Source organism: Oncorhynchus masou, chromosome 3 (genome assembly GCF_036934945.1).
Source record: "Oncorhynchus masou masou isolate Uvic2021 chromosome 3, UVic_Omas_1.1, whole genome shotgun sequence".
In the NCBI taxonomy this organism is placed as follows: domain Eukaryota; kingdom Metazoa; phylum Chordata; class Actinopteri; order Salmoniformes; family Salmonidae; genus Oncorhynchus; species Oncorhynchus masou.
This window is the reverse complement of record NC_088214.1, coordinates 35,095,768-35,114,091: the sequence shown is the minus strand read 5'-3', so window position 1 is coordinate 35,114,091 and position 18,324 is coordinate 35,095,768. Positions and strand designations below refer to the sequence as shown.

At 48.5% G+C, this 18,324-nt stretch overlaps 1 protein-coding gene across 3 annotated transcripts in view; it reads right to left on the bottom strand.

Moving 5' to 3' along the window:
* The window catches only part of chd7 (chromodomain helicase DNA binding protein 7), an 85,953-nt gene that overhangs the window by 16,694 nt on the left and 50,935 nt on the right, over positions 1 to 18,324 (bottom strand). For all 3 annotated transcript variants that reach the window (XM_064938958.1, XM_064938957.1, XM_064938962.1), the window contains 17 exons: positions 16,226 to 16,469; positions 15,154 to 15,330; positions 14,610 to 14,852; positions 13,211 to 13,397; positions 12,815 to 13,025; positions 12,349 to 12,544; positions 11,825 to 11,992; positions 11,410 to 11,589; positions 10,967 to 11,077; positions 8,875 to 9,083; positions 7,176 to 7,375; positions 6,373 to 6,535; positions 3,723 to 3,812; positions 2,963 to 3,066; positions 1,239 to 1,368; positions 792 to 910; positions 153 to 501 (listed from right to left, as the gene is read on the bottom strand). In XM_064938958.1, the coding sequence (XP_064795030.1) occupies positions 153 to 501; positions 792 to 910; positions 1,239 to 1,368; positions 2,963 to 3,066; positions 3,723 to 3,812; positions 6,373 to 6,535; positions 7,176 to 7,375; positions 8,875 to 9,083; positions 10,967 to 11,077; positions 11,410 to 11,589; positions 11,825 to 11,992; positions 12,349 to 12,544; positions 12,815 to 13,025; positions 13,211 to 13,397; positions 14,610 to 14,852; positions 15,154 to 15,330; positions 16,226 to 16,469 (3,081 nt within the window). The remainder of the gene's footprint in view (positions 1 to 152; positions 502 to 791; positions 911 to 1,238; positions 1,369 to 2,962; positions 3,067 to 3,722; positions 3,813 to 6,372; positions 6,536 to 7,175; positions 7,376 to 8,874; positions 9,084 to 10,966; positions 11,078 to 11,409; positions 11,590 to 11,824; positions 11,993 to 12,348; positions 12,545 to 12,814; positions 13,026 to 13,210; positions 13,398 to 14,609; positions 14,853 to 15,153; positions 15,331 to 16,225; positions 16,470 to 18,324) is intronic.

The following is an 18,324-nucleotide window of genomic DNA, read 5'->3' as shown; positions in this document are numbered from 1 at the left end:
TGACTGTACTGCCTTCCATACAGCCAGGTAATACATTTAAATGTTTATTATATACATATTGTTTATGGTGTAAAACATATCCTAAGAAATCTGAATGGAAGTGTGCCTCGAAAACATCTAATCAACCAATCAAACTATTAATGTTTCTATACCTTTGACGCCTCTCTTTGAAGAAGGCCCCTCCTTCCGCCAGGAGAGCCGTCGCCTCGGGAATGAAAGCTCCACCCTTGGCCAAATAAGGACTGCCCTCAGCCATGAAGGCTCCACCCTCATGCACGTAGGCCCCTCCACCATCTGTGACCATGGAGAGTAGCTGTTCTCGGGGCCGCCGGCGGCGGCGGCCGTCGGGCCTGGCCATGGCCTCCTGGCGGAGCTGCTCACGTTTGTGCGTCCGCTGGTAGGCAGTGATGAGGCGGCGGAGTCTAGCGGTGAGGGCCGAAGCTGCCGGCCAATACAGACGACCCGCCCCTCTGCTACCTGCTCCATTCTCACCTGGTTTAGCTGTGAGGGGAAGGAGAAAAGGGTGGAACATTAGGACTAGGACAAATAAATATGACTGCATACTGTTAAGATGGTTCTGAAAAGCAACTTTGGTTTCTTTGGGTGCGTACATTGGTGGTTTGATATAAAAATAAATATACACATATTTTGAACTAAGGATTGATGGTGAATCATCGTCAGACAGATTGCTAGTAAATAATACACTGTCAAGCTTTTTATTGAATTTATCCCAAAATTGTGGTCAACATAGTGCTACATCATGTGAAAGCAGAGATGGCCGCTCCACTTACATTCACCACTCTCAACTTCCATAGCTTCCTCTTTGTCATCAAGTGGAGAGTTAGTGAAGTCATCCATCTCATCTTTAAAGGGCATGCGGAGAGGCTTGTACTCTGGGTCCTCATCCTCTCTGTACACACAAAGAACCAGGGATGGAGGGATGAAGAGAGAGAAGAGAAATGAGTTTTAAAACTTAAACAGAATCAAAGGAGCAAGGGAAAAAGTGGTAGACAGCCAGGAAGAGAATATTGAGGGAAATTGGAGATGGGAGGTCAGGGAGGGAAAGGATGATCGAGTGGAGAGAGAGGGAGACCAAGATAGGTCGAAAAACAAACAAATAGGAGGGAGAGACAGGAAGGAAGATGAGTTGGAGGGTGACGGGGACAGGAGGTTGATAAGAAAAAGAGGAGGAGGAAGAGGGGAAAGAGGTGGTGGTGAATTTTGGCTGAGTGTCTTACCCCTCCGGACCATCTGCCATCATGTCCGCCCCCCTCTGCTCTGCAGCGATGGCCTTGGCGTCAGGCATGCCCACCCGCTCCAAGAAACACAGTGCAGGGTCGGCGCGCACCGAGTTATACTTCTCATAGCCTGGGATGGAGAGAGGGAGCGAGAGAGCACGATTGAGAAAGAAGGAGAGAGAGGTTGAATTACAGAGTTCTACTTTCCACATCCGGTGAAGAGAGAGGGAGTGGGTGAAAGATGATTGCATTGTGACTGGGAAATGACACGCACCAGGCCTAGAACATAGCAGACGTTGACTGACAATTTATAGTGGAAATACATATACACCTAGGCATTAATCATGATAAACAGTAGCATCAATCCTGAAAGACTGAACAAAAAGCAAGAGAAGCCAAATTGAGTTTAAAACAAAACCCATCATGAAGTTCAGAATCACATCTTAAAAAAAAAACTGCCATCCACATATAGAGATGAGAAAAACAAAAACAGAAGGACAGACCCCAGGGTCCAGATGCAGACAGGGGGCAGTGCCTGTTGGAGCGTGTGTGAGCGCGCGTCCGACTGTGTGTGTGTTAATGTGTATAAGAAAATATGTGTGTCTAAGTGTGTGTGTGCCTATGTCAGTATGTGTGTGTATTTGCCCAAGTGTGTGTAGCAGAGAGAGAAAAGTGCCCGTTGGAGCTTTCCAAGCAGAACAGATTAGAGCCTGCAGATCCCACTGAGCACGGCGGGTGGGAGGAGGGGGAGACAGAGGGGGGCGGGGGGAAGAGGCACAGGCTGGAGCCCCCTCAACCGTGCCAGTTTGCAGACCAGACTATCCCCCCTTCTCCTCCACCTCTCAGCCTGCCCCCCCCTCCACTCCCCAAAGCCCCCACCAGAACATCACATTTCAATTAGGATTTATGCGGTGACACATTGTTCCTAACCGCTGTTGCGCCCCGAGCCAAGCGCTAATCATGAGGGGGTTTATAGGCCATCACTCTTCCTTCTCACAGCCCTGGAGAGTGTGTGTGCCTGTACAGTGTGTGTATGGTGTGTGTACCAGACATGTGTGAGGGTTTGGTGTGTGTGCGCATGCGGGTGTATGTGTGACAGAGGCAGAGAGTAGCTTCCTCCCCCGGCCTCCCAAGTGAATGAGGATTATGATAAACTATAGGCTAGCTCTATTGTTTCCATGTGTGTTTGAGAGAGCACCCGTGTGTGAGAGTGTGTGTGTGTGTGTGTACGCGCGTCAGGGCTGAGGCACAGCTCAGATCCATAATTGAATCAGAGAGGGTGGCAATTATGGAGAATAATGACAATTATCCCAAATTAATATGAATATTTATCACCATCAATACAATTGACACTTAAAATCGTTACAAGTCTGGCTTGTTATCTTGTTTTGCACTGCAACACAATAAAAAAAGGTGGTTAAATCTAAACCAGCTAGCCCATAGTTAAGAGAACTAACCTCATGATAAAGTGCATCAACCAACTGTGGTTGATAGAACACTGGATAACCAGGGACTAGATAGAAGCTGCAACAAGTCTGTGCTCACACACCTACCTACACAGCCCATCTTCTCGGGCTGCTGGACATAGCCATCAATCAATCTCCTGACGTCTCACCGAGCCAGCTGTGCTCCGCGGTCGCTATGGGAACACCAATCAAGCCGAAGCAGCCAGAACTCGGGCGGTGTGCGTATGTGTGTGCGAGTACCGGACGGGTGGGGCTTACCGTGTTTGAAGACGCCGATGAGGAGCGACTTGTCCGACTCGCTGTCCCACCAATCGGCAGGGACCTCGGCATGGAAAGGCTGAGGGATCCAGATATCCATTTCACTGTGGGCACAGACCAAGGGGAGAGGAAGAGAGAACGAGGGGAAAATGAATTAACAGGGTCTAAAAATCGGCGTGTGTCCGTATTAGGCCCCATCTCCAGGCATCTGGGAGGAAATATGGTCATTAGCCACGCTGCTGGAACATCTCCACTGTGGCCCAAACGGAACAGTATTTCCTACATCATGCCTCGACCAGAGCCAAAAGTAGTGCACTATATAGGAAATAGGATGCCATTTAGAAAGCAGCCCTCATCACTAAGGAGACCTAGGCAGAGCAGGCCTAACCTTATCACCACTAGCAGCCTGCCCTGATGCATGCAACGCTATCACCACTAGCAGCCTGCCTGGCCTAATCCAATACAGACACACACAGGCAAGCTGGCACTTATACACAGGCACACACATACACAATAACTGGCACATATATGCGCACACACACACACACAATAACAGCATTGTAGCTATTCAGCGAAGAGCCTCAGACGCCATTGACATGGTGTGCACGTTTTCGGCATTATATATGCATGCACATCTGGGTGATGGGGTGAAACGAGGGGAGAGGGAGGGAGTGTGAAGATAAAGCAGGCAGGGGCTTGGGAGTGTTGGAGTGAGAGATAAAGGGATGGAGGGAGGAGACGGAAGGGAGTGGATGCCAACCTTGAGTCTGTTCCCTCTAGGATCCGGTCGGCTTGGTCACCGATGACTTCCTGTCGCAGATAGTAGAGCATACGGACCCTCAGGAGAACTCTGTGTGTGGGGGGGAGACAGAAATAGGAAAGAATGAAAAGGGAAGAGAGGGGTGGGTAATAAAAGTGAAACTCTGGTCCCGTGCGCCAGCAGCAGTAGCTGGCTAGAGCGGTTAGCTGCGGCAGCGGATCTTTGGCACTGGCCGTTACCCATCCATCACGCTGCCAGGCCTGATTAGCCACGCCGCGCGCCAGCCCCTGCGCCTGACAGATGGCACCACATAATCGCCCCTGTGTGTGCCGCCTTTCACCCGCTTCCAACAGGTCTGCCTGGCACCTGGCCTGGCGCGGCGCCAGCCTCAACCCCAAAAAACCTGGCCGCCACAAAATCTCCCCGACAACAACAGAGTAGAAAGAAGAGTTGCGGCCAAGGAAGGAGGAGGGAAAGTAAATAGGACACTGGCTAGAACTAAACAAAAGGAGTGTGTGTGTGTTGTGTGTGGGGCTAGTTGGAGTGGAGCTATGGAACTCATGTGAAATAGGATTACCGGGGACGAATGGGTGTTCGATTTTTGGGAATTATAAAGAAACCACCAACTATCAACGGTGTGTTGGCCTGCTTATCTATGACAATATGGTGGTGTGTGAGTAGGGGCTGTGCTTCCGTTAGGGGTTAAAGGTCAGAGGTTAGGGTAGACCAGTGTGTTTGAGACCACGTAAAGTGAGACCGGTTCAAGACCGGAGCAAATCGAGTCCAAGTCAAGACCGGAGGGGGGCAAGAGAGTCAAAAGCAGTAAAATATGAGTCCAATTTAAGACAGTGACAACAACAAAAAATATCTAAAAATTCAAGTATTTCTGTGCTCATAGAGAAGAACTAGGCAAGTCAGTTAAGAACAAATTGTTATTTACAATGACTGCCTACCCCGGCCAAACCGGACAACGCTGGGCCAATTGTGTGCCGCCCTATGGAACTCCCAATCATAGCCAGATGTGATACAGCCTGGAATCAAACCAGGGACTGTAGCGACGCCTCTTGCACTGAGATGCAGCGTCTTAGACCGTATCGCCACTCGGGAGCCTTCAGAAATTGAGAATGGTGACAAATGCATGCCGAGGGAGTGACTCTACAAGTTGTTACTAACCCAAACACAGTAGGGAACAATGACGGCCTTCAGAGAATTTGTAAAATAATAAATGTTCTGATTTTATCTCTTCAGTTGTTGGAAAGGAAAGTGTTAACACTGAAGATGAGAAAAAGATCCAATAAGGATTTGTCTTTGGTGGTTTTTGGGGAGATATATCTAGCTGGCTAAACTCTATTAGGGAATCATTTTGGAGTGACAGTGGACATTCAACCAACCACATGTTGATTTTTAATGGGTTGGACAATTAACCAAAACTTACAGAAACGACTTCCTTCAAAGGCCAACAAGTCACTGCGCAATAGCGAGCAGTAGTTTTCCCACGATCTAGCTAGCTTTCGTTGTAGACTAGTTTGCAGCAGGTGCTATCAAAGAGGATGGTAATTTGTTGGTGAGTGGAACTGTGTTTTTATTTATTGCAGCTCGCAGACATTTCTTTGAAAATAACTTCAGCGTGAAACGTTGTTGCATCTAAACTTAAGTTCACCGGTCACTTTGTGTGTTGTTTGTTAAAAAGACATTTGCAACGGGAGGTAATAGTTATCGCTAAATGGTTGTGTTTTTGTATTCTTATGATTGGGACCTACTGGCGTATTATGTTAGTGAATGTGCGCCATGTCCTTTAACACCATGCTGTGTGTGACTGCTGTCTATCGGCCCTATGTGTTTAACATAAACTGCACTCTCCTAAATAGTGCGCTCTGGTATTACAGTCGCTGTCCATCCGGGCATCACGAGCGTGTCTCGCACATCCTTTGATGTGTCACTGTTCTTGCTTTTGGTAATGTGTGATCGTGATGGCGTAAGGCTAGGTTGTTTAAGCAGTGTGGTTGCGGGTAGCATTATCCGTGTGGGTGCTATCTGTGTGAGTGGCAGCCAGAAGCTCGACTCAGTTCTGTTTTATTCATTTGGGTGCATTAAGTGATGGTATGATTTTTGAGTTCAGTACATGTTGGAAGTTTGCCACATTTCACCACTGACCAAACATGTCTATAATAGATATTAAGACTGTTACAATTCCCCCCCTCCCCATCACTAATAGTGAGCACGCAACTTGCAAATAATTCCCCTTACTCTTCCCTACTAGTGAATCAAGGAAATTCTGACGAGCACAACAAGGTTTGAGGTTATATGTCAATGAAAGTAAAGAACAGTAATGTTATGAGTCAAGTAGGAGGCCCAGGTTTTAATAGGTGATAAGATCATTTAATGAAAGGTGGGTATGTATATTTCACCTGGCAAAGCAGTTTAACGCGCTGACGAAAAGGAAGCTGATAACTACTGAGTTTCTTACGCCACTAGTCTCGGGAAGAAATGACGAGTCCTCACTGTCCGACACAGTCAAAATGTATCAGACAAACATGGGGTCTCGAGACCGGACTCGAGCACAACGACACCGAGCTTGATCAATGGCTAATTTGTTCCTTTGGTGTTTGAAAAACGACAGCATTGAGGTTAGGATTTAGGGGTGACTTACTTATTACAGTGGTGTTTGAGGTGTCTTTTGTAGCTGTCCTCCTGCAGTAGCAGGTCAGGGTTACAGCTGGCCAGCCACTCTGCCCTGGGAAGCTGGGGAGGGGCCGGCGGGGCTGGTTTCCCTTTCTTGCCCTTACGACCCCGTGGTACTGGAGTAGACAGACCTGCAAGAGAGAGGGGGGAATCACAACACCAGTCAGAGACATTACAATGTAGGGTAATAGATTCATTAGTTCTCATTGAGATCCCTTTATAAAGAGAGACCTGGGTTTGACAAGTCTAGTACCAGCAAGGATTTTATCAATTATGACAATTATTTATTTGAAATGGCCATCTGCAAACTAATTGATAACATTGAAAACATTGAAATAGCAAGGAATTGGGCTAACTCTATGGTTCGTGTAACCAAATCAGATTCCAGTTTGCTTAGGCGGGAAACCAATGAGGATCAAGGTCAGATAAGTTATGTAAAGTCAGACTGAAGCAGTTTGAGCCGGTTCTAGTCCAGCGCTAAACCAGACAGAGCATAAGGTTAAAGCAAGGTCATGTCAGGAGTTGTTGTGGAGGGAATAAGGGGGGGAGGGGTTGAGTGAGCGAGCGAGGGACGTTGGTGGTGGTACTGTGAAAAATCCTATGGAATTCAATGCATGTTTATTCACTACTCCTACTGGGGGCTATTGGGCAGGTCTTAAAGAGCAGCTGGTGAGGTTGTTATTGTGAGACAGTGGAAAGGTGGTGGTGTGTTCGTTACGTTTTTGGTTAAGCTACAGTAATGCTGCAGTAAGGGTGCGTAGGGATACGTACCGGAATGGTTAGTGAGCGTGCGGCTCTGTCCGTCCTCGGTGGGCGTGATGAGGTCCCAGATGAAGCTCTTGATGTTCTCGTCGCCACGGTAGTGCAGCAGGCAGTAGGCCAGCAGGGCGCGGCAGATGGTCTCCACATCTTGCTCCCGCAGGGGCCGCTTGAAACGCCCGTGGGACAGGATGTCTCCCCAGCGACCCCACCTAGCAGGGAGGGGGAGATCATCACAGAGAGAGGGGAAGAAAAAGGGAGGGGAGAGACGGAGGGATAGAAAGTGATAACGGAGAGGGGGGAAAGAAAAAAGGAGAGCGGGAAAGAGAAAACAAGATGAAGGAAATTATAAAAAAAGAAGAATGAAGCAAGGAGAGAGTGGAGAAAGAGATGAGAATTATTTAGTCAGTGTCTCAAGTATTATCATTTATCCCGGTGACTCACATTAACAATCTGGAGCTAGAAGGTTTTTTATTTCCATATTCCTCCCCCAACCTACACTACTACAGTAAGGTTGAGGGGCAGTATGAATGGGGCGGTGTTTTGTCTGGCTCTCTGCCTTTCAACCAGGTTCCAATGTCATACCACGATCTGATTCCGTGACCCCGTTCATTCATGACCGCACATGCAACCGACAGCACATCTCATTACCGCGCGTGACCCAGAGTAGATTTCTACTTGTGACAACCGAGCGAAGACTCTCGTCTCACCCTAAAACGTTTCTACACGGCAGTGAGATAACCCCACTGACACCCAGACGATAGGAGTGCGTTTGTGGGTCGAGGGAGGCTGGGGCTTGTCTATGGAGGGAGATAGAGGGAGGGAGTCAATGGCAGCCGCGTCAGTTGAAATGAGTCCTCTCAAACGTGATGGCTCTAATTTGCCCTACAGCCCTGGGGTCTAGACAGTACAGTTGACACGGTCGCATGTGAAAAACAAACCCCACTGCTGGTCAGACGTGGTGAGTGCATGCAGCCAGCCGTGATCTCTCCCTGCGGAGGGCAGCCGGGCACGGTGACTAATGAGTGTGTGTGTTTATACGTAAGTGCTGGGCCATTGTGTGTGATGTAGGTACTGGTTGGTTGGTTCACTGTGTGGTTGTGTGTTGGGCCATTATAGGAGTGCACGCAAGATCGATCTGGGCTCGTGTGTGTGTAAGTATACAGGCATGTTTAATGGCCCCTTGCGTGTGGGAGCCTCAGATGGCTAAGTGTTAAATTACTCTACATGGTAGTGTGCAAGCAATAGCGCTCCGTGGGCGTCATTTCCCCCCAGACCACCGCAGCATGACCAGACCAGTCGCTTGTGACTGGTGTTTAGGCAAGCACACATCCTCAACCTCCTGAGCCTACAAAGGAGGGAAAGGAAAGATGAGATCGGTACCCTGGAAGCCAGACAAGATATGACATCTCTCAGGAATCAGGTGGACTTCCTGACCAAGAAGATGTAGAGGTGAAAGGATTGGATGAGTGATAATCAAGGGCTGTGTTAATATCCCTCTGGCTTGTTTGATTAATTTCTTACGTCCATCTAACAGTCTGCAGTGTCTAGCTGTAGATATTGACCACTATGGTGAAAATCTTTCACCGAATTCCCCCCAGGAAAAAAAACAAAAACAGATTACATTCTTTCAGATCTATCAGGGTTAGTCTTCCAAAGGGACTTGGGGCTTAGAGAACAGTAATCCCTTCCCTAACAAATGTCCACTCACCCATAAACCAGGAGGTTCTTCTCCACCCTAAAGCACTCGCTGCGGGGGTACCCTTGGGCTCGGTCCTGTGGCCGCCTGGGTTTAGTCAAGGGCTTCTCGTTCTCGCCGTCACTCTCCAGCTCGGAGAACTCCGCCAACTCGTCCTCCTTCATTGAGCTGTAGTGGCGTGTCTGCTTCCGTACCCTCGGCGTGTCAATCACCAGGGTGTTCTAAGAAAATTGTTATTTAAATCACACAAAATTAAATTGTGTCAAACACCCCAACCACATTTCCCTCCCTGTTAAAATGCTCAAAACAGGTAGCATGTTATTATTGACCTTATTACCAGTTTCCCTGCGGATAGAGATCGATATATTAGGTACAGTACACTTCAAAGGTTTGGACACCTACTCATTCAAGGGGTTTTCCTTATTCTTACTATAATAACAGAAGACATCAAAACTATGAAACACACATGGAATCATGCATTATCCCCCATTTTTTTTATTTTATCAAAATATATTTGAGATTTTTCAAAGTAGCAACTCTGCCTTGACAGCTTTGCACACTCTTAGCATTCTCTCAACCAGCTTCACCTGAAATGCTTTTCCAACAGTCTTGAAGGAGTTTCCAAATATGCTGAGCTGAACTCCAAGCGGGCTGTTGTTGCCTTTTACTGAGGAGTGGCTTCCGTCTGGACACACTACCATAAAGGCCTGATTGGTGGAGTGCTGCAGAGATGGTTGTCCTATTGGAAGGTTCTCCCATCTCCACAGAGGAACTCTGTCAAAGTGACCATCGGGGTCTTGGTCACCTCCCTGACCAAGGCCCATCTCCCCCGATTCCCCAGTTTGGCCGGGGGGCCAGCTCTAGAAAGTCTTGGTGGTTCCAAATGTCTTTATTTGAGAATAATGGAGGCCACTGTGTCTTGGGGACATTTTTTTGTTTCCCCGCCGCAGATTTGTGCCGACACAATCCTGTCTCGGAGCTCTACAGACAATTCCTTCGACCTCATGGCTTGGATTTTGCTCTGACATGATTGGATTTTGCTCTGACATGCCCGGTCAACTATGGGACATTATAGACAGGTGTGCGCCTTTCCAAATCATGTCCAATTAATTGAATTTACCACAGGTGGACTCAATCACCTCACGGATGATACATGGAAATGGGATGCACCTGAGCTCCATTTTGAGTCTCATAGCAACGCATCTGAATACTTAAGTAAATAAGGTATGTTTGACATTTTTTATAAATGTGCAACAATTTCTAAAAACCTGTTTTTGCTTTGTCATTATGGGGTATTGCGTGTAGATTGATGAGGATTTTTATGTATTTAATCCATTCAAGAACAAGGCTGTAATGTAACAACATTTGGAGTCAAGGGGTCTGAATAGTTTCTGAAAGCATTGTATACACACACACACACACACACACATATATATAAAAACTCATCCAGGGTGACTTGCAGAGATGACACGTCTGTTTATGCGGCTGGATTAAGTGCTATACTCTAGGGCCCTTGAGAGGGAGGAGAGAGCAAGAGCGGTGTGGGGTAGAGGCGGCAAGGAGAGGAAAAGGACTTGCTCTCTAGACTGACTAAGTGATGTCTCTGTTCCCCTCCGGCAGCAGCATAAGCTGCTTACTGCCTCTGGGTCCACCGAAGAGGGGAATGCGGGGTAATTAAGGAATAGAAAGAGATTCCCACAGCCACCGTTTTAAATGAGCTTGACTTAGCCCAGTTATGACTGGGGTGCCACGCATGGCTAGCCTGGGGGTAATAAGCCATATTAATTAACGCTTTAGATTAGTGTATGTATGAGGGAGATAATACTATTGAGCGCCGATACTTTAGCATGTGGTGTCTAAAGGGAGGGGAAACGCTGGTGTGACCACCCCGGGCTGGGTTTCTCCCATTCCCATAGTAAATACTGCAACTGAGAATTCAGCCCCAGAAGCCAAACTGTCAACACAAATCGGTAGACACACTGTCCTCAAGTAGCCAGTTACTGTACAGTCCTTGCGACTGAAATACTGACCAAGCCAAGTCTCTCCCCTCCTAGGTCACCCCTGTCACACTACATTTCCCACAATTCAATTTCCTGAGGCTCACCCGTCCATTGATTGCATCCATGTCGAGCTCCGCCTTCTTGGCCCACTTCTGCCAGAAGTCTGGGTCCTCCAGGGAAATGTCCGTCCTGTTCCCAGCGGCCACGAAGCTCGCCTGGGGAGAAAGGGAGAAGGAGAAACGGTACCAACGGCGAATCTCCTGAATGTGTTTTCTCCACCTTCTCTTAATCAAATGACACTTTTGATCTCAAAGAAGTGCTGCTGGGTTAGCTCCCACTGACACTGCACAGCTTGGTTCTGAACGAGCCTGGCTCTCTAGTGTTAATGGCCATAGAAATAGAATTACTAATAGAATGGGGCAACGGTCCACCCAGGCCCATAGACTTGAAAGGGTAAATCTGTTCTAGTAATTCAATTCCTATGGTAATGACTACTGGATTGAATGAGGGAGCTAAGAATACATAGGAAACAGCGTATTGAAGCTACCTTGGCGAAGGTGGACCCCTTGCCCTCGGACTCAATGGTGATGGTCTGGGTTCGTCTCTGGAGGATCTGGTCAATGTCTTCCTCGCAAAACTTCGAGCCCTCGTCCTCCTCGTCCATCAGAGCTCCATAAGCTCCTTTGCGGAGGAGGTCCTCCACTTCCTTCTTAGACAGCTGCTGCACCTGAGGTGGTAGAGTACATTTGAGGGTTTAGATACGGAGCTCGGCACATCAACAGAAGTTTACCTTTATTAAGGTAATGAAGTACAGTTGAGAAGACCATCTTTCCAAAAAGACAGTTGAGCAACCTTCACAGGTGACAAACCTTTATTGCTGCATATATAACTTAGACTATAACAAGATGTCCTCAAGCCTGGTCTTGCTATTTGACTGTGTGAGAACTGTGTGTGTGTCGTACCCCGTTGGCTGCGTTCTCTCGGCCACTCATGGATTGCAGCACAGCCTTGTCAAGGCCCAGCTTGAGGCTGGCCTTGTCAAACATCTCCCTCTCATAAGAGTTCCTAGTGATCAGTCTGTAGATCTTCACCGCCTTGCTCTGGCCAATCCTGTGGCATCTGGCTTGGGCCTGAGAGAGAGGAAAAGAGAAAGGTATGGTATGGAGAAAAAAAAAACAAACCCACGCTTAGATTCCAAAGAGCATAGATCAACTGATAATAAACAAAGTCATGGAGCTGTGTACCAGTGTGATAACATCTCGTCTGCCCTGTTTTGGAATGTTCACTCGTCTGTGCCCTGTGTTTTGTTTATTTGCAAACCTGTGTACTGCATTGACTAATGTCTGTCTACTGTATTTAATGTCACTATATTGACCTGTGCAGTTATTTGAGTTGTGACCACAGTATTCTCAAAGATAAAAAAAAATATCTTCAACTATCAAATTTAGTAGTGAGACTATTTCCAAGTCCAGCCCAGTCTTCATACCTGTAAGTCATTCTGGGGGTTCCAGTCCGAGTCAAAGATGATGCAGGTGTCTGCAGCAGTCAGGTTGATGCCCAGGCCCCCGGCCCGGGTACACAGCAGGAAGACAAAGCGGTCAGAGTCCGGTCGAGAGAAGCGGTCGATCGCAGCCTGCCTGAGGTTACCCCTCACGCGGCCATCAATACGCTCGTACGGGTACCTAGTCGGATGGAGATGGTCAGCGTCAACAACACAGTCATACTAAAACAACCCACGTTTCTCACTGTCATCGATGTGCTCCTACAGACTACTAGTAATGTGTGTGTACACAGCATGAATTATGAAGTTCAAATGCATCAAATATTCAAAGATAAAACACGGCCAACATTAAAAAAAAATAAAAGCGGGCTGCATCTGGCACATGGGCAACCAGTTTCAGACCCCTGGGTTAGGGGACTGAAGAGAACATCTAAAACGATCAGATTCGCACCGTTTCTGGATGAGGTAGTCCTCCAAGATGTCCAGGCAGCGCACCATCTGGGAGAAGACGAGGACCCTGTGTCCTCCGGCCTTCAGCTTGGGCAGGAGCTTGTCGATCAGCACCAGCTTGCCTGCCGCCTGGATCATGGCCTGCAGGTGGAACTGGGCCATCTCGGCGTGGTGGTTCTCGCGGAAGTCCTCCAGGATCTTCTCCTCTGCACCTAGAACATAAGAGGCATCAAAATCATTCAAAGCAGCATGACTAAACCCCGTCAGTTCACAAACAAACCCAAGCCAAGTAGGTGGGGCACAGGACACCAAATCAACATTGAGGGTCCAAAATAAACACATTCTAAGCCAAACGATTTTAGAATGAGTGTGATCTGCGTTAGTGTGTGTTCAGTACCATTGATGAGGTAGGGGTGGTTGCAGCACTTCCTCAGCTCCATCATGGTGTTGAGCAGGTTGGGGACCTGAGCCCCTCCGCCTCCCCATGCACCACCACCACCTCCCGGTCCTCCTTTAGACAGGAAGGAGAAGTTCTTCTCCAGGATGGCCCGGTAGTACTTCTTCTGGATGTTGGTCAGCTCCACCTGAGAACAGGGTATAGGAACGAAATCAGTCAGCAAGACCTCATAATACGGCAGTAGTAATCTAACAGAGAAGGTAAGATGGCTTGCACGTTGAAAGAATTGACGTTAACCTCTTGAAACTCTAGGGGCGCTATATCATTTTTGGATAAAAAGACGTGCCCGTTTTAAGCGCAATATTTTGACACAAAAAGATGCTCGACTATGCATATAATTGGTAGCTTTGGAAAGAAAACACTGACGTTTCCAGAACTGCAAAGATATTTTCTGTGCGTGCCCTAGAACGTGAGCTTCAGGCAAAACCAAGATGAGACTGCATCCAGGAAATGAGCAGGATTTTTGAGGCTCTGTTTTCCATTGTCTCCTTATATGGCTGTGAATGCGAGAGGAGTAAGTCTGCCCTTTCTGTCGTTTCCCCAAGGTGTCTGCAGCATTGTGACGTATTTGTAGGCATATCATTGGAAGATTGACCATAAGAGACCACATTTACCAGGTGTCCGCCCGGTGTCCTGCGCCGAAATTGGTGCGCAAAAGTCAGCTGCAAGTATTTTTCCACAGAATTCAGAGAAGAATGCAGGCTTCCACGAACGATATATCAATGAAGAGATATGTGAAAAAACACCTTGAGGATTGATTCCAAACAACGTTTGCCATGTTTCGGTCGATATTATGGAGTTAATTCGGAAAAAGTTTGACGTTGTAGGTGACTGAATTTTCGGTTCGTTTCGGTAGCCAAATGTGATGTACAAAACGGAGCGATTTCTCCTACACACAGACGCTTTCAGGAAAAACTGCGCATTTGGTATGTAACTGAGAGTCTCCTCATTGAAAACATCCGAAGCTCTTCAAAGGTAAATGATTTTATTTATTTGGTTATCTGGTTTTTGTGAAAATGTTGCGTGCTAAATGCTACTCAAAATGCTAAGCTAGCTTAGCATACTCTTACACAAATTAGTCAATTGCTATGGTTCAAAAGCATATTTTGAAAATCTGAGATGACAGTGTTGTTAAGAAAAGGCTAAGCTTGAGAGTAGGCGCATTTTCATTTTATTTGCGATTTTCAGAAATCGTTAACGTTGCGTTATGCTAATGAGCCTGAGGCTTTAGTCACGATCCCGGATCCGGGATGGGGAGTTTCAAGAGGTTTAAGATAATTCCATTCAAGTACAAGGAAATCTCACTATTTGACCACGAGAAAAACACTCAAACACACACCTCGATGATGGTCTCCTCCTTGGGGGCCAGGTTCTTCTCCACATCCTCCTTGAGACGTCGCAGCATCATGGGCTTCAGGATGGCCTGCAGCTTCTGGACCTGCTCCTCAGTCTTGAGGTCGCCAAACTCCTGCATGAAGGTGTTCTCTGAGGGGAAGCGTTCAGGCTCCAGGAAGTTGAGCAGACTGAAGAGCTCCTCCACAGTGTTCTGCAAGGGCGTTCCGGTCAGCAGCACCTTGTGCTCCTTCCCAGGGGGAGAGGGGGGGGGGGGGGGAGTATTTAGTCATTACTGTACTTAGTTCCTTCCAGTAGGTCTTTATATACACGTTTTTTTTTTATTACTCCTGTGATAGGAGAGGAGGAAAGCGGAAACATAGTCCCATTAATGTCCATGAAATATTAGCATTTCATCAATAATTTGCTTATTTTCCAACAGGTCCAATGGCAAGTAGTCTTTGTATCCACATGTGGTTGTATTGTGCATTTTTTTTATTGTCAAATAAATCATACATCTCAACTAGACATTTCTCTCAGTTACAACTCACCATGTCCATCATCTTGAGTCCCTCGAGCAGTTTGCAGTTCCTATTTTTGAGGCGGTGAGCTTCGTCGATGACCACACAGCGCCACGGGACGCTGCGCAGCTCCGGGCAGTCCGTCAGGATCATCTCAAACGTGGTGATGACTGCATGAAATTTGTACGCTCCCTTTATCACACGACCCTGAGGACGGAGGGAGAAGAGAGCGAGGGAGAGGAAGGAGTGTTATGGTGAACATTAGATTTTCCTGCCCACGCGACTCAATCAGGGAAAACTCAGGACCCTGGTTATAGGATTACATGGTCTGCCGAGGTACTGGTGGTCTGGAGGTACTGGTGGTCTGTGGCGGTACTGCAGATGGTCCGCAAATGTTATTATAATTCTTTTTTTTGTTGCCAAAAATGAAAGTTGGGAGTATTAAAGGTATTGTGTAATTCATTTTACATTACTTTTCACAATGCTAATTGTAATAATAATAGGCCTTTAATCTGTCACATTTACAAAAAAATTGACTCAATTTGGCTGGCAAGATATTTTGGTACAAATTCCATAACTCTGCGGACTTTCGACAGTGATGTGTTGTTCACCGGATCAGAAAAGACGGTGAACCGCTGGGTTAACACATTTAAAATAGTTATTGAAGTAGGTTACGGTCACATTTCAGTCACTGTAGTCTTTATTCGGTCTGGTAAGGTCAGTGTGGCTCTCTGGTTAATGAGATTAAGTACCTAACCGTCTATCTAAAAGTGCTTACTGTGGGATTATTCTTAGATTAGGGTGAAGAACCTAGTGTACCGTACTATAGTCTCACTTAGGGCTAAGCGTGTTGTGAGGTCATGTTTGTTATGCAATGCTAAAGTTGTGATAGAATAAGGTCATGGTGTGCTTGGGATTATCGTTACATTAAGGTCTCGTTACCTGTGCGTCAGGCCTTGATGGTCATGTTACTGTCAGGTTAAATTAAGGTATTGGCACGCATATGCGCCGCAGGAGTTCATCTCGTAGGCCTGGATGGTCTTATAGTTGTGCTGTGGTTAGGTCATGGTTAAAGTACGGCCACGTTACAGTCAAGACGTACCTGCGCGTCACGGTAGTTCATCTCGTAGGCCTGGATGGTCTTGCGGCTGGCCTGGCTGCCATGGTAGACGATCACGTTTAGTTCTGTCCAGGTGCGGAACTCCCTCTCCCAGTTTGGAATGGTGGAGAGGGGGGCGATGACCAGGAAGGGCCCATGGATCCCCTTCAGGTAGATCTCATAGAGGAATGTGATTGACTGGATGGTCTTGCCCAGGCCCATTTCATCTGCTAGGATGCAGTTCCGTCTGGGAGAGGAGAAACATATGAACATGATGAAAGGGAGTCCCCAGTGGCGGCACTGGCGCTGGCCGAGTCCCCAGTGACTATTGGCGCTGGCCGAGTCCCCAGTGACTATTGGCGCTGGCCGAGTCCCCAGTGACTATTGGCGCTAGCCGAGTCCCCAGTGACTATTGGCGCTAGCGAGTCCCCAGTGACTATTGGCGCTAGCGAGTCCCCAGTGACTATTGGCGCTAGCGAGTCCCCAGTGACTATTGGCGCTAGCGAGTCCCCAGTGACTATTGGCGCTAGTGACTGCGAGTCCCCAGTGACTATTGGCGCTAGCGAGTCCCCAGTGACTATTGGCGCTGCGAGTCCCCTAGTGACTATTGGCGCTAGCGAGTCCCCAGTGACTATTGGCGCTGGTGACTATTGGCGCTCCCCCAGTGACTATTGGCGCTAGCGAGTCCCCAGTGACTATTGGCGCTAGACTATTGGCGCTAGTCCCCAGTGACTATTGGCGCTAGCGAGTCCCCAGTGACTATTGGCGCTAGCGAGTCCCCAGTGACTATTGGCGCTAGCGAGTCCCCAGTGACTATTGGCGCTAGCGAGTCCCCAGTGACTATTGGCGCTAGCGAGTCCCCAGTGACTATTGGCGCTAGCGAGTCCCCAGTGACTATTGGCGCTAGCGAGTCCCCAGTGACTATTGGCGCTAGCGAGTCCCCAGTGACTATTGGCGCTAGCGAGTCCCCAGTGACTATTGGCGCTAGCGAGTCCCCAGTGACTATTGGCGCTAGCGAGTCCCCAGTGACTATTGGCGCTATTGGCGCGAGTCCCCAGTGACTATTGGCGCTAGCGAGTCCCCAGTGACTATTGGCGCTAGCGAGTCCCCAGTGACTATTGGCGCTAGCGAGTCCCCAGTGACTATTGGCGCTGGCCGAGTCCCCAGTGACTATTGGCGCTGGCCGAGTCCCCAGTGACTATTGGCGCTATCCCCAGTGACTATTGGCGCTAGCGAGTCCCCAGTGACTATTGGCGCTCCCCAGTGACTATTGTCCCCAGTGACTATTGGCGCTAGCGAGTCCCCAGTGACTATTGGCGCTAGCGAGTCCCCAGTGACTATTGGCGCTAGCGAGTCCCCAGTGACTATTGGCGCTAGCGAGTCCCCAGTGACTATTGGCGCTAGCGAGTCCCCAGTGACTATTGGCGCTAGCGAGTCCCCAGTGACTATTGGCGCTAGCGAGTCCCCCCAGTGACTATTGGCGCTAGCGAGTCCCCAGTGACTATTGGCGCTAGTCCCCAGTGACTATTGGCGCTAGCGCTATTGGCGCTAGCCGAGTCCCCAGTGACTATTGGCGCTGTGACTATTGGCGCTAGTCCCCAGTGACTATTGGCGCTAGCGGAGTCCCCAGTGACTATTGGCGCTAGCGAGTCCCCAGTGACTATTGGCGCTAGCGAGTCCCCAGTGACTATTGGCGCTAGCGAGTCCCCAGTGACTATTGGCGCTAGCGAGTCCCCAGTGACTATTGGCGCTAGCGAGTCCCCAGTGACTATTGGCGCTAGCGAGTCCCCAGTGACTATTGGCGCTAGCGAGTCCCCAGTGACTATTGGCGCTAGCGAGTCCCCAGTGACTATTGGCGCTAGCGAGTCCCCAGTGACTATTGGCGCTAGCGAGTCCCCAGTGACTATTGGCGCTAGCGAGTCCCCAGTGACTATTGGCGCTAGCGAGTCCCCAGTGACTATTGGCGCTAGCGAGTCCCCAGTGACTATTGGCGCTAGCGAGTCCCCAGTGACTATTGGCGCTAGAGTCCCCAGTGACTATTGGCGCTAGCGAGTCCCCAGTGACTATTGGCGCTGGCCGAGTCCCCAGTGACTATTGGCGCT